The following is a 15145-nucleotide window of genomic DNA, read 5'->3' on the forward strand; positions in this document are numbered from 1 at the left end:
CAGAGACTTTCCTTTCCCCTGCTGACTTTGGACCACAATCCTCAGATCTCAGCCTCCAGAGTAGCTCGGATGACAAGCGTGAGACATGGAGGCTGGGTTTTGTGTTTCTGAGGCAGAGTCTCCCTAGACTTCATTGAGACCGGCCTTGAACTCATGATCCTCCTTCTTCTGCTTCCCGGTTAGCTCTGGAATTACAGGCGGTCACCAGCATACTGGATGCCATCAGCCCTAGATTTTTCTTTCTTTTTTATTAGTTGGTGGAGGGGCTTGAACTCTGGGCTTGGGCGCCGTCCCTCAGCTCTTCAGCTCAAGGCTAGCTGTCTGAGCCACAGCACCACTTCCAGTTTTCTGGTGGTTCATTGGAGAGATCAGAGTCTCATGGACTTTCTTGTTTGGGCTGGCTTTGAACCCTGATCCTCGGATCTCAGTCTCCTGGGTAGCTAGGATGACAGGCGGGAGCCACCGGCCTCGGGCTTAGCCCTAGATTTTTCACTCTGTCTCTCTCACTGGCTCTCTCTTCCCTAGCCTTCTCTCCTGGTCTTCCACCCCCTCTCCAGGAGCGCCCCCCACCATGCATCCCCTTGGGGATCCTGATCTGGGACCCCCCACACACACACCCCTCTGCGCTTTGTGCCCCCACAGTGTTGGAGATCCTGAGCCTGATCCAGCGGCGCGAGCTGGCACGGGCGGACGAGCACATCTTGGAGCTGGAGGCGGAGGAGCTGGCGTCGTCGGGGGGCGGCGCCCCGGGTCCCCCCCAGGCCCCGGGCGCGGGCGGCGGCCGGCGGGCGCGGGACGTGGCGCTGCTGTACGAGGCCCTGCAGCGCGAGCTGTGGGCGCTGGTGCGGGAGACGCTGGCGGGGCCCGGGCCGGGCGCGGGCGTCGGGCCGGGCGCCGTGGCGCAGCTGGGCCAGGTGCTGGTGCAGGAGGAGGCGGCCGACGGGCGCCGGGGGCCGGGCGCCGCCCGCCGGCTGCGCGCGCGCTGGGCCGAGGCGGTGGCGCGGGCGGCCCGCGAGCGCCTGGAGGCGGCGGCCCCCGGGGCCCCCGGCGGCGGCCTGGCCGGGCGGCTGGAGGCGCTGCGGGCGCGGCTGCTGGAGGACCTGGCGGTGGTGCGCGGCCGCCTGGCGCCCGCCTACCCCGCCGGCCTGGGCGCCTTCGGCGTCTACCTGCGCGGCTACCACGGCGCGCTGGCCGAGTGGCTGGGCGCCGCCGCGCGCCGCAGGCTGCCGCTGGCCGACCGCTACGCGCTCCTCCACTGGCACAACCAGGTGTACCCCAGGTGAGGGGAGCAGGGGCCGAGCCAGCCAGGACCCCCCCCCCCCCAGCCCAAGCCCTGAGACAGCCAGGACCCCTCCCCAGCCCAGCCCCTGAGACAGCCAGGACCCCCCATTCCCAGACCCAGAGCTAGCCAGGATCCCCCCCCAGCCCAAGCCCTGAGACGGCCAGGACCCCCCAGTCCCTGAGACAGCCAGGACCACCCCATTCCCAGACCCAGAGCTAGCCAGGACCCCCCCCCCCAGCCCAGGCCCAGAGACAGCCAGGACCCCTCCCTAGCCCAGCCCCTGAGACAGCCAGGACCACCCCATTCCCAGGCCCAGAGCCAGCCAGGACCCCCCCCAGCCCAGCCCCTGAGACAGCCAGGACCCCCCCCTAGCCACTGAGACAGCCAGGACCCCCCCCATTCCCAGGCCCAGAGTCAGCCAGGACCCTCCCCCCAGCCCAGCCCCTGAGACAGAACAGCCCACCTTCCACACATCCATCCTGACACCCCTCCCCTTTCCCACCCAGAGCTGGGGGGGGGGAATCTCAGGCTCCTGGAATCTTCTAGACTTTGGTTTCCCACCTACCTGTACAGTTTATTGGGGGAGGGGGGGTTTGCGGTGCCAGTCCTGGGGCTTGAACTCAGGGCCTGGGCACTGTCCCTGAGCTTCTTTTTTGCTCAAGGCTAGCACTCTACCACTTGAGCCACAGCACCACTTCCGGCTTTTTCTGTGTATATGGTACTGAGGAATTGAACCCAGGGCTTCATGCATGCTAGGCAAGCACTCTACCACTGAGCCACCTTCCCAACCTAAGCCCTACACGTTTAAGAGGCCCTACTCCAGTTCTCAACCCTCAGCACCCTGGACCCACACAAGTTCTACTAGCTCAGTCAGTGAAGTTCATGCCTGTAATCCCAGCTACCAGGATCCTAGGTTGAAGCTAAGCCTGGGAAAAAGTTAGCAAGATCCTCCCTCAAACTCCATCTCAATGAACAAGCCTGGGTTGGTGGTACATGCATGACATCCCGGCACTCAGGAGACTGAGGAAGGAGGATTCTGAGTTCCAGGCCAGCTTGGGCTACAGAATAAGAAAAAAGACCAAAAGAGCCGGGTGCTGGTGGCTTACGCCTGTAATCCTAGCTACTACTCAGGAGGCTAAGATCTGAGGATCCCAGTTCAAAGCTAGCCTGGGCAGGCAAGTTTGTAGGCAAGTTTGTGAGACTCTTATCTCCCATGAACCACCAGAAAACTGGAAGTGGTGCTGTGGCTCAAAGTGGTAGAGCAATAGCCTTGAGCAAAAGAGCTCAGGGACAGCGCCCAGGCCCAGAGTTCAAGCCCCACAACCAAAAAAGAAGAAAAAAAAAAAAGTGGATCAGGAAAGTCTGTGAGACTCTTATCTCCAATTAACTAGTAAAAGCTGGACTGGAGGCATGGCTCAAATGGTAGAGAGTTAGTCTTGAGTGAAAAAACCAGGGGCTGGGATTACAGCTGTGAGCTCCCATGCTTGGCCTGGACTATGAGTGGAGACTCTGAGCAAAAGGCTAGTGGGAGGGTGGATGGTGGGGGTTGTTAGGGGGGATTGATACCCTGGCTCAACCTAGCCATGCCTAGCCATGTGGGGGACACAGATGGGGTTGGGGTGACATGGGCCTACCTAGGAACATAGATGGAAGGCAGTGGATCGTGGGTGAGGCCTCGCATGTCAGGTCCTCGGGTCTCAACTTGACCTCCGTGTCTTGTCCGGACACCATCCATCACGGAGCTGACTCAGAGCTGGAGACAGGCGAGACACAATCGCAGCCATGTCCCTCGGCGGATGAGCAAAGCTGGGTCCCAGGAGAGGAAGGGAGAGGCCCGGGGTCACACAGGCGGAGGTGGTGTGGGCTAGGACAGGGGCCCATCGCCCGGCCTCACCCCTCACGGGCCTCCCTGTTTCTCTTCCCCTCTCCCTCAGGGAGGTCCTAGGGCTGGTGGACATGGTGGCCCTGGAGAACGGGGAGTTGGGACCCCTTCTGTCCCCTGGCACCCTGCTGGGCTTGGAGGACGAATGTGTCACAGATGTCAAGGTATCTAGACTCCACATTGGCCATGATGGGGGTCACTGCGGGTTTGGGGGGGTTCTCCCCTCCTTGGTTCATGATGTCTGTCTCCCTTTTGCTGTGGGAATACCTGAGCTCTCAGTGTTGTCTCTGCATTCCTCCTCCTCCCCAGTGCGCATGCCAGGGGAGGGGGAGGGACACAGATACTCAGAGGTTGGGACACATCAGATCCTTGGAATCCTAGAGCCTGAAAAAGCCATTGACCGTTCTGCACACAGGCGGCCCCCAGCCATAGAGGGGTGTCCCCTGTGGATGGTGAGCCCAGCCCCAGGACCCTGAGCCTAGATTCCCAGTAGATCCACATTTGTCTAGCTCCTGCAAACTGGTGTTTGCATTAAGCCAGCAATCAGGAGATGAGCAATGCTCTGGAATTCCTGAATCATAGAAACCAAGAATCTAGCCAGACGCCGGTGCTCACACCCTAGCTACTCAAGAGGCTGAGATCTGAGGATCATGGTTCAAAGCCAGCCTAGGCAGGAAACTCCATGAGACTCTTATCTCCAATAAACCATCAGAAAACCTGAAGTGGCACTGTGGCTCAAGTGGTAGAGTGCTCGCCTTGAGCTGAACAGCTGAGGGACAGCGTCCAGGCCCAGAGTTCAAGCCCCACAACTGACAAAAGAAAAAAAAGAAACCAAGAATCTTTTTATTTATTTTTCTATGTGCCAGTCCTGCGGCTTGAATTCAAGACCTGGGCACTGTCCCTTCGTTTTCTTCCTCAAGGCTAGTGATCTACTTGAGCCACAGCACCACTTTTGGCTTTTCTTTTTTCCTTTTTGGTGGTTCATTGGAGAGAAGAGTCTTATGGTCTTTCCTGCCCTGGCTGGCTTTGAATCTTCAGGCCTCAGCTTCCTGAGTAGCTAGAATGACAGGCGTGAAGAATCTGACAACTTTAAACTGTCTGGTGGGAGAGGAGCCAATGAAATAAAGATCTTTAAGCCCATTGGCTGTTAAACGTAGTGAGCTCAAAGCCACTCCTTAGGCAGGAGGGAAGCGAGGGCTGAATGGAGCAGGTGTCCTTGAACTTGGCGGCCTCTCGAGTGGGATCTGAAAAGACCTGAATGGCTCACACCTGTCATCCCAGCTACTCAGGAGGCTTGAGATCTGAGGATCCAGGTTCAAAGCCAGCCCAAAGCCAGCCCAGGCAGGAAAGTCTGGGAGATTCGTACCGCCAATGAAACCAGCAGAAAGCCGGAAGTGGAGCTGTGGCTCAATGTGGTAAAGCTGTGGCCTTGAATGAAAAACCAAAAACATACAAATAAATAAAAGCACTTGAAGCTCCAGGGGTCAGGGGAGGATGATGTGGTGGGAGGAAAGAGAAAGACCCTCACCCCAGCCAGCCCCGACTCCCGGCAGGCTCAGACGCGGGCAGCCCTTCTTCGAGTTCTCCAGGAGGATGAGGAGCGTTGGGGCTGCCTAGAGGACCAGCCCAGCAGCCTGGCACAGGACGTGTGTGAGGTAGGCCGTCCCTGGGAAGACGGGGATCAGCTGCACCCCCACGGGATGGGCGGGAGGATGGTGAGCCCGCCCCCAACTCTCCTATACCTCATGTCTGGCACAGCTGCTGGAAGAGCACACAGAAAGAGCGCCCCGCATCAGCAAGGAATTTGGGGAGCGCATGGCGCACTGCTGCCTGGGCGGGCTGGCAGAGTTCCTGCAAAGGTTAGGAGCACAAGGGGGACAGGGCTGGGGGGGCGGGGAGGTGACAGATAGAAGATGGGCGTGCTGGTGGCTTATGCCTGTCAGCTATTCAGGAGGCTGAGATCTGAGGATCCAGGTTCAAAGCCAGCCTGGGGAGGAAAGTCCATGAGACTCTGATCTCCAGTGAACCACCAGAAAACCGGAGGTGGTGCTGTGGCTCAAGTGGTAGAGCGCTCACCTTGAGCTGAAGAGCTCAAGGACAGCTCCTAGGCCCAGAATCAAGCCCCACAACCACCAGAAAAAAAAAAAAAAAAGAAGAAAGATGGGGTTCTGACCCCAGCGTGGTGCCCTGCTCCTCTCCACCCTAGTTTCCAGCAGCGAGTGGAGCGTTTCCATGAAAACCCAGGAATCCGGGAGCTGCCCACAGATGTCTACATCAGCAGGACCATCGCCCTGGTCAACTGCGGGCCCCCCCTGAGGTGAGACACCCCTTACTGCATGTGGACACCCCAGAGGCTGCTCAACAGAGATGCCCAGGTGCCAGGTGGAAAATCCCAGCACTGACCCAGGAGACGTCCACATAGGACCTGGAAGTTCTAGAAGCATACATGTCATGTATATACTTCTTCCCCTTCAATACTGGGATTTGAACTCAGGGCTTTGTGTTCGCTGGGCTTGCTTGCTGAGCTGGTGCTCTACCATTTGAGCCAAGTCTCCAATCTGGCATTTTGCTGGTTACCTGGAGATAAGAGTCCTACAGATGTCTTCCCCCTGCTAGCTTCAAACTGATTTTCTAGATTTTTGTTTTTGGCAGGGGGGAGGGAGGGGGGAGGGGAGAGGGTGGTTGATCTTGAGGCTTGAACTCAGGGCCTGGGCACTGTTTCCAAGCTCTTATGCTCTTATGCTCAAGGACAGCACTCTACTACTTTGAGCCACAGCACCACTGGCTTTTGAGTGGTTAATTGCACATAAGAGTCTCAGGGGACTTTTCTGGCTGGGCTGGCTTTTTTTTTGAGGTCATGGGGCCTGAACTCTGGGCCTGGGTGCTGTCCCTCAGCTCTTCAGCTCAAGGCTAGCGCTACCACTTGAGCCACAGCACCACTGCTGGCTTTTTCTGCTTATGTGGTGCTGAGGAATGGAACCCAGGGCCTCATGCATGCAAGGCAAGCACTCTACCACCAAGCCACCTTCGCAGCCCCGGGCTGACTTTTAATTGTGATCCTCATATCTCTGCCTCCTGAGTAGCTAGCATATAGGCATGGGCCACAAGTTCCTGGATGAATTGGGTTTTTTTTTTCTTTTTTTTAAATAAAGAAAACAACATCCATGCCCTGGTGGCTCACGCTTGTCACCCTAGCAACTCAGGAGGCTGAGATCTGAGGACTGTGGTTCAAAACCAGCCCAGGCAGGGAAGTCTGTGAGACTCATCTCCAATGAACCACCAAAAATCTGAAAGTGGAGCTGTGGCTCAAGTGGTAGAGCGCTCACCTTGAGCTGAAGAGCTGAGGGACAGCACCCAGGCCCAGAGTTCAAGCCCCACAACGGACACAAAAAAACTGACTTTCAGTTCCCTTGGACCTTGCAGGGCTCTGGCAGAGCGTCTGGCCAGGGTGAGTCCCCCTGAGAGCGAGCCTGCTCGGGAAGCCTCGGCCTGCGCCCTGGACCGTGTGACCCGGCTTTGCCACCGTGTCCTCATCGACCTGCTGTTCCAGGAGCTGCAGGTGAGTGGGCGGGGGCGGGGACAGGGGGGCCTCAGGAAGCAGGTGGGGGATGGTCCTGCTTGGAGGGGAAAGGGGGGGTCAGGAAGGGGGAAAGGAGGGGATAAGGGTAGAATTACTAGGATGGGGAGGGGAACTTGGGTGGGGCTCCCTACATCATCAAGGTGGGACACATCTTAAATGACTCATGGGGCCCAGCTGGCCATTTACCCCCACCTCTTTGATCAGAATAACCCCCGGGGCTCCAGGCCCACCTTACCCTGGTCCCCAGGCCCCTCCCTTTGCAGACTTCATCTCCATCTGCCCACTGAGTCACGCTCTCACCCCCATCCCCCAGGCCTGCCAGCCCCTCTGCTGCCCCAAACAAAGCCAGGGCCTTCCTGCCTCAGGACCTTGGTACCTGCTGCTCTTGCTGCCTAGAATGTTCCCTTGGCATAGCTGCCTCTCACTTCTTTCAAGTCCTGACTTGAAGCATCAACCTGTCCATGAGGCTTTCTCCTGTCATTCTGCAGCTGCTTGAGCCAGCCCAGTGCCATATACCTGTAGTCTCAGCCCAGCCTCCTGAGCAGCTAGGATTACAGGCATCAGCGGGGGATGGAGACCCAGCCTGGTACATTCTGGGCAGGGGCTCCACCGCAAAGGCACACCCCCCCCAGCATAGACTACACCCCATCCACAAGCCCCCTACAATCGAGCCATGCCTCCAGCACACTGCACTTTTTTGGTGTGACATGGGGCTTGAACTCTGGGCCTGGGTGTGCTGTCCCTCAGCTTCCCAGTTCAAGGCTACCGCTCTACCACTTGAGCCACAGCGCCAATGGTGGTTCATTGGAGATAAGAGTCTCACGGACTTTCCTGCCAGGGCTGGCTTTGAACGTCGATCCTCAGATCTCAGCCTCCTGAGTAGCTAGGATGACAGATGTGAGCCACCGGCGCCCAGCTTTTTTTTTTTTTTTTTTTTTTTAACTCAAGGCTGACACTCTACTACTTGAGCCACAGCTCCACTTCCAAATTTTTGGTGGTTAACCGGAGGTTAGAGTCTCTCAGACTTACATGCCTGGTTAGATTCAAAGCACAATCCTCAGCTCTCAGCCTCCTGCGGAGCTGGGATGACAGGTGTGAGCCACCTGTTCCCGCTGTGGTTTGTTTTTGTGATAGGGCCTGCACTGGTCCTGAATCTCCATCCTCCTACCTCCATCTTCCTGTGTAGCTGGGATGACAGGTGTGCATCACCATATCTGGCTAAAACCCTTCATGAGGGTCCCCGTGTGCATCGTGTGCTATTCAGGCAAATTCTGTAGGTGGTTTTTGCCCAAGCCGCTAGGCTCTGTCCTGCCGCCACTGCCCTAGCCCTTTCCTCAGCCCTCACCTGCTAATCAAAATCACCCTGGGGCCTCCACCCCTTTCCTCTAGGAAGCCCTCCAGGATTCTCCCTGCCAGTGGGCATCCCTTCTGGGCTTCCTGCCCTGCTGGGCCTGTGCGCCCCGGGTGGCGGCTGCATGCGCTGCCCCTGGAGGACGCGGAGGAAGGACAGGGTGGTTCTGCCCCCAGGTGGGGGAGGGCAGGGCTGACCTCCCCCACGCCCCGTCCTCCCCTCCGCCAGCCGCACTTCAACAAGCTGATGCGCAGGAAGTGGCTGAGCAGCACCGAGGCGCTGGATGGCATCGTGGGCACGCTGGGCGCCCAGGCGCTGGCCCTGCGCCGCATGCAGGACGAGCCGTACCAGGTGCGGGGAGGGTGGGCGCGGGGTGCCCCCTCGCAGGGACCCTCCTCTGGGGAGCGCAGGGGTGACCCGGGGTGACCTCCCCCCCCCCCCCCCCCCGGCAGGCGCTGGTGGCGGAGCTGCACCGGCGCGCGCTGGTGGAGTACGTGCGGCCCCTGCTCCGGGGCCGTCTGCGCTGCCGCTCGGCTCGAACCCGCAGCCGCATGGCCGGGAGGCTGCGTGAGGACGCGGCGCAGCTCCAGCGTCTCTTCCGGCGGCTGGTGAGTGAGGCGCAGGGTGGCGCAGCCGGGAAGGGCAGGACCAGCTCCTCCAGGTTTGGGACACCTCATCTCAACCCCCATACAAGGCCGGGCGCAGTGATACACACCTGCCATCCCAGTTACATGGGGAGCTGGCTGGCCCCCAGCCCGCCTGGGCAGCAAGAGAGATCTGACTGGGAAAATGGATGGATAAGAACAGTGGAGGGAAGCGGGGAGGGGGGGCATGGCTAAAGTGGTAGAGCACCTGCTTCCAAAGTGCCAGGTGCAGAGTTCTAAGCCCAGGGCGCTTGGGCTTTAAAGCTGGAATCAGGAACAAATGGTCTGCACCCAGCGCTTTGGTGAATTCCTGGGCTGTAACCGGAAAACCGTAGCCATTCTTGCCACAACTGATAGAACATATTTTCATCAACAAAAATTGAAGAAGAAGAAAAAAAGGCTAGGTGCCCGAGGAACCCAGAATCTCCCAAACCCAACATGCAGAGCACTCCAATCCTCCCCGTTCCCAGCTGTCATCTGGGGTGCCCGGCCACCCCTCTTCCAGCGTCCAGCCTGGGAGTCCTTGAAACTTTGTACACACTCTCTGAGATTAGATTGACACAGCGGCCAGGAAACCAACACAGCGAACACAGAGCGGCCTGTGCGCGCTCTATCTTGTCTTCCCCTCCTGTAACATTTTGCAAACTTGCAAACGGGTCCGTGCCCTCTCCACCGCCTCCTCTCCTGCCAGACCAACCCTCCACCCCTGGGTCACCCTGGCGGCCCTCAGAATCGTCTCTGGCTCTCTACCAACTGAGCCACAGTACCATTTCCGGTTTTTGAGTGGTTAATTGGGGATAAGAGTCTCACCAGGAGTTTTCCACTTGGGATGGCTCTGAACTGCCATCCTCAGATCTCAGCCTCCTGCGTAGCTAGAAGTACAGTTGTGAACCTCCGACACCTGGCTTCCCTGAGCTTTTTTGCTCAAGGCTAGTGCTCTACCACTTTGAGCCACAGCGCCTCTTCCAGGTTTTTGGGTGGTTCACTAGAGATAGTCTCCTGGACTTTCCTGCCTGTGCTGGCTTTGACCTGCAATCCCTCAGATCTCAGCTTCCTGAATAGCTAGGATTACAGGCATGGGCCAGCTGTGCATGGCTTCTCTGTCTCTTTTTTCTTTTTGTCGGTCGTGGGGCTTGAACGCTGGGCCCAGGCGCTGTCCCTCAGCTCTTCAGCTCAAGGCTAGTGCTCTACCATTTGAGCCACAGCGCCACTTCCAGTTTTCTGGTGGTTAACTGGAGATAGGAGTCTCCTGGAATTTGCTGCCAGTGCTGGCTTTGAACTGGGATCCTCAGATCTCAGCCTCCTGAGCAGCTATGATGACAGGCGTGAGCCACCTGCCCCCAGCTTCTGTCTCTTTTGAGAAAGGGTCTCATCGTGTAGCCCTGGCTAGTTTGTAACTCTGGATCCTCTTAGCTCAGTTTTCACATGCAGGGATTACAGGCATGCCCCACAGCACTGGGCTTGGGATAGGTTTTGAAGGCTGTTACCTAGTGGAGAGATAGATTATAGATTTTCCTTCAATTAGTCCCTGCCCCTTCTGCGCCCCTTCACAGATGGGGGGTCGGGATGGGTCTGCTGGGCAAAGTATGAGCGGTGGGCTGTGCCCCTTCCCCCCACCACAGGAGTCCCAGGCCTCCTGGCTGGACGCGGTGGTACCACACCTGGCGGAGGTCCTGCAGCTGGAAGACACACCCAGCATCCAGGTGGAGGTGGGGGTGCTGGTGCGGGACTACCCAGACATCAGGTGAGCCCCCTGCCCTCCCCCAAGACTTGGCATCCGTCCCCCCATTTCCTGCCCCGCCCCCCTTCCAGGCACGGGAGGGAGGCGGCAAGCGTGTCTGCGGCTGTTTCCTGCTGGAACTGGGCAATATTAAAACGATTTCCCTCCTCCCACCGCCACCAGTGCCGCCGCCACCCGGCTTGCAAACAAACAGGCGGCTACAGGAAGCCGGGGCAGTGGGGCGCTGGGCAGGGGGGCAGAGAGGAAGGGCTGGCCCAGCAGGGGGGACTCAGGACAGCACAGGCAGGCGGGCATGGAGAGCCATCCAGTCCTGAGGGCCACTTGCGTCTGCTCCCCAGAAGTACTGAGAGAAAAGCTGGGCATCTGTGGCTCTCGCATGTCATCCTAGCTACTCAGGAGGCTGAGATCTGAGGATCTCAGTTCAGAGCCAGCCTAGGCAGGAAAGTCTGTGAGACTCTTATCTCCAATAAACCACCAGAAAACCGGAAGTGGCGCTGTGGCTCAAGTGGTAGAGCGCTCGCCTTGAGCTGAAGAGCTGAGGGACAGCGCCCAGGCCCAGAGTTCAAGCCCCACGACCAACACACAAAAAAGTTGTTTGAGAAAATTAGCTGGCTGCCTGTGGCTCTTGCCTGTCATCCTAGCTACTCAGGAGGCTGAGATCTGAGGACTGTGGTTCAAAGCCAGCCTGGGCAGAAAAGTCTGTGAGACTCCAATCTCCAATTAATCAGCAAAAAGTAGGAAGCAGAGTTGTGGCACAAGTGGTAGAGCTCCAGACTTGAGTGAACACACTCAGGGCCAGCGCCTAGATGCTGAGGTCAAACTACCCTATGGGCATCAAACTAAAACAAAACAGCCGGAAAGCTGGGCTGGAGGTGTGGCTCAGGTGGTAAAGTGCCAGCCAGACAAGCTTGAGGACCTGAGTTCAAATTCTGGTATAGCCCAAAGAAAGGGGGGTGGGAGGGGATACCCAAAGTAACCTCATGGGTCACATGCAAAAATGTGCATGTCTGCAGTATGATCTGTAGGCTGTGGGGACCCTTGGACTTGAACCCAGGGAGCAGACCAGCCCTTGGTGACGCCCTGCTGTGGTGTTGAGGGGAGTCCCTTTTTGGGAAAGGGGGGGTGCAGAATAGGGCAGGGTGCTTGTGGTTTTGTTTTTTGGGTCCGGTTGTGGGGCCTGAACTCTGGGCCTGGGCACTGTCCCTCAGCTCTTCAGCTCAAGGCTAGCGCTCTACCACTTGAGCCACAGCGCCACTTCCGGCTTTTTTCTTATGTGGTGCTGAGGAATCGAACCCAGGGCCTCATGCATGCAAGGCAAGCGCTCTCCCACTGAGCCACCTTCCCAGCCCTGTGGTTTTGTTTGAAAGCACTTTGGGGGGGGGGGGTGATCCTGGGATTTGAACTCAGGGCCTCTCAGGAGTCCTTGGTGGGCTGGTGCTTCTACCCCTTGGGCCTGCCCGCCAGCCCCAGGGAGTCAGCTTTGAGGATGAGGCTTGGGGGTAAGGAGACTTTGAGGATGAGGCTTGGGGGTAAGGAGAGGGCCTCGGGGTGACCTTGAACCTCCACTAGCGTTTTTGGGGAGCTCCGGGTGGTCATGGCGGGGGAGGGGGCGGGGAGGAGGGCGGCAGGAGTGGGGGGCTCCCCGGGACTGGCCCGCCTCTCCCCGCAGGCGCAAGCACGTGGCGGCGCTGCTGGACGTGCGCGGCTTCCCGCGCGCCGCGGGCCGCCAGGAGATCCTGGCGGTGGCCCGCGACCTGGAGCTGTCGGAGGCCGGCGCGCCGCCCGCCCGCGCCCGCGCCTTCTTCGCCGACATCCCCGTGGCCCGCCCGTCCTTCTGCCTCAGTTTCCCTCTGCTGCTGGGGCGCCTCCCGGTGTCCGGGTTGGCCGGGCCCCGTCTGGCTCGCCTGTCCGTGCGTCCTCGGCCCGGGGCCCCGGCGGCGGCGGGAGCGCGGCGCTGAGGCCCCCCGGCCCGGCCCCGGCGCCCCCCCGGTCCCCCCCGGCCCCCCCCCCGGCCCGGGACGCCGACCCCAAGTCCTTGAGCCTCCCCTCCCCCGAGCCTGGCGCGGGGGGGCGGGGGGCACGCTGGAAGGTTCTACCCACAGAAACATCCCGGGGCTCCCCGCCCCTCCCCTCAAGGCCGGGCCCCCATCCAACCCGTGAAGGAATGTTCGATACTTAGAATAAAGAGGTTTCTATTTAACGCGAGGAAGGGCTGAGTCCCGAGTGTGCGGGGGGGGGGGGGGAGGAAGAGGGGGGGCTGGGGTGCGGGGCCCGGGCCAAGGGCCGGTCACCCCCGCCCAAGGCCGGGCTGGGGTCCCGATGGGCGCGGGGCAGGGGGGGGGGGCCCTCCCTCCCTCCCCCGCATCGCCCCCCCTGCATCACCCCCCCCCTCCGCCTCCCATCCCCGCGGCCATCCTTGGCGGGAAGCCGCGTCCCGCCGCCCCGCCCGGAGAGGAAGGAGGTGGGGGGCGGGTTGGCGGCATCCAGGGCGCCCTCCTGGGTTGACACCGGAAGGTTCGGGGTGGGAAAGTTTCCAGCCTCTCACACACACCCCCCCTCCCCGGCCCCAGGGCGGCCCGCGGGGGCCCCTGAGCCGCTTGACCCCCGGGCGCCTTCCCCGGCCCCCGACAGCCTGGTGATGGATGCTTCCTGGCCTCGCCGGCCCTGGAGGTGCTTGTTTGCTTCTTCTTCTTCCCTGAGAACTCCTGAAGTGGAGGAGCCCGGGGTCCGCCCCGGGCTGGGGAGGAAGGGGTCACCCTCCAGGCTGTGGGGGGGCTTGGCCTTCCCTTCCCCCATCCTGGGGTGGGGGGAAGGGGGGAATGAGGCTGGGCACCCACGTGGCTCAGGCCTGCCATCCAAGGGGTTCAAAACCAGCCCAGGCAAGGAAGGTCAGTGGGACTCCTATGCCCAGTTAACCTGCCAAAAGGCAGAAGAGGAGGTGTGGTTCAAGTGGTAGAGTGGCAGCCTTAGTTCAAGCCCTTGGAATGAGCACACGACTCAGCTCTGTATGCATTCTCCCCAGTGTGTACCCGGGTGTGCTTTACACGAGAAAACCTTAGGGCTGGAGGTGCGGCTCTGGTGGTAGAGCACCAGCCCAGCAAACTGCCAGGCCTGAGTTCAATCTCCAAACTATATAACAGAGATGGAGGGAGCTGCGTCAGCTGCTCTGAACCTCCTGTCTCAATGTGTGCAGTGGAACAGATGAAAGCTCTTGGCTTTCTCATCTGTTATGGGCTCTACATTGTCCAGTGAGAAGCAGGGTTCACTGGGGACATCTTCAGCTCCATTAGACCTGCAGGTAGACACTGCTTGATCCCCCTTCTAAGCCATAGATTATGTTGCTTGGAAAAGGGAAAAAAAAACAGGCTGGGAAGGTGGCTCAGTAGTAGATTGCTAAAAACCTGGAAGTGGCGCTGTGGCTCAAGTGATACAGCACTAGCCTTGAGCTGAAGAGCTGAGGGACAGCGCCCAGACTCTGAGTTCAGGCCCCATGACTGACACACACACATAGATACACACACACACACAACTGTAATTTGGGAGGTGCTGGTGGCTCACACCTGTAATGCCAGCTACTCAGGAGGCTGAGATCTGAGGCTTGAAGTTCAAAGCCAGCCTAGACAGGGAAGTCTGTGAGACTCTTATCTCCAATGAACCACCAGAAAACCAGAAGTGTTGTGGCTCAAGTGGTAGATCACTAGCCTTGTGCAAAAAAGCTTGGAGAGAGTGCCCAGGCCCAGAGTTCAAGCCCTGGGGGGTGGGGGGGAGGAAAGGGGGGCTGGCGGGAAGGAACTCCTATAGAAAGCAGGATACACAGAAAGATCTACAAATTACAACCAAATAACTTCGGGTATTCTCTCAAGAGCAAGCCCATGCAACAGTTCAGCCAGGCATGGTGGTGAACATCTGTGATCCCAGCACTCAAGGAAACCTACTGAGGCCTGAAGATCTCAAGTTCAAGACCAGTTTGGGCTAGATAGTGACTTTGAGGCTAATCTGGAATAGAACGAAAGGTACTCAGGAGGCTGAGCTCTGGAGGATCATTGTTCAGAGCCATACTGGAAAGTTTATTACACTCTATCTCTAATTAACTAGCAAAATGGTAGACTGGTGGTGTGGCTCAAGGAGCAAAGCACCAGATGAGCAACCCAGCCCAGTGAGTACGAGGTCCTGAGTTCAAACCCCAGTAAATCCAGGGTAATTTTTAACAGTATAAAATCTAAGTAAAATCAACCTCATCAACAAAAATTAAGGGAGAAAATGCTTTAATTACCATAAAAAATGCAGACAGAGCAGTTGGCAAAATTGTCAGGCTCAGCTGCGAGCCGGAATTTGCCTATTTTCTGAGGTTTTCAATGATCACCACATGCCTTGGATGCTTCATAAACAAGATATATAAATAAATACTCAGTACGTTCCTGAAAGATGTCAGCATTCTTCGGTGTTGGAATTATTCAAAGAGAACCACACAACGATGACTAAACAGGTTGACAATAACAAGTACTTGGACAGCGGAATCCAAACGAAAGAAATGGAGAGGTTAGGGGGCGTGGCTTGTGGGCGGGGCATTGGCGGGGCGTGGTTTCCCTGGGGGCGTGTCTCTGGGCGCGGCTAAAGTGCTGAGCCGCTCTGCCCAGCCAGCAGAAGGCCCAAGTTCAATACTCA

General features: G+C 58.5%; 1 protein-coding gene across 1 annotated transcript in view; it reads left to right on the plus strand.

Moving 5' to 3' along the window:
* The window catches only part of Exoc3l2 (exocyst complex component 3 like 2), a 36735-nt gene extending 24297 nt beyond the window's left edge, over positions 1-12438 (plus strand). Inside the window, exons 3-12 of the mRNA XM_042700232.1 lie at positions 643-1279; positions 3217-3328; positions 4718-4819; positions 4923-5023; positions 5371-5481; positions 6588-6723; positions 8324-8446; positions 8548-8703; positions 10362-10483; positions 12150-12438. Of these exons, the coding sequence (XP_042556166.1) occupies positions 643-1279; positions 3217-3328; positions 4718-4819; positions 4923-5023; positions 5371-5481; positions 6588-6723; positions 8324-8446; positions 8548-8703; positions 10362-10483; positions 12150-12438 (1889 nt within the window). The remainder of the gene's footprint in view (positions 1-642; positions 1280-3216; positions 3329-4717; positions 4820-4922; positions 5024-5370; positions 5482-6587; positions 6724-8323; positions 8447-8547; positions 8704-10361; positions 10484-12149) is intronic.
* The last annotated feature ends 2707 nt before the right edge of the window (positions 12439-15145 follow it).

Source organism: Dipodomys spectabilis, unplaced genomic scaffold (assembly GCF_019054845.1).
Source record: "Dipodomys spectabilis isolate Male_0828 unplaced genomic scaffold, ASM1905484v1 ptg000266l, whole genome shotgun sequence".
NCBI classification, from domain to species: Eukaryota; Metazoa; Chordata; class Mammalia; order Rodentia; family Heteromyidae; genus Dipodomys; species Dipodomys spectabilis.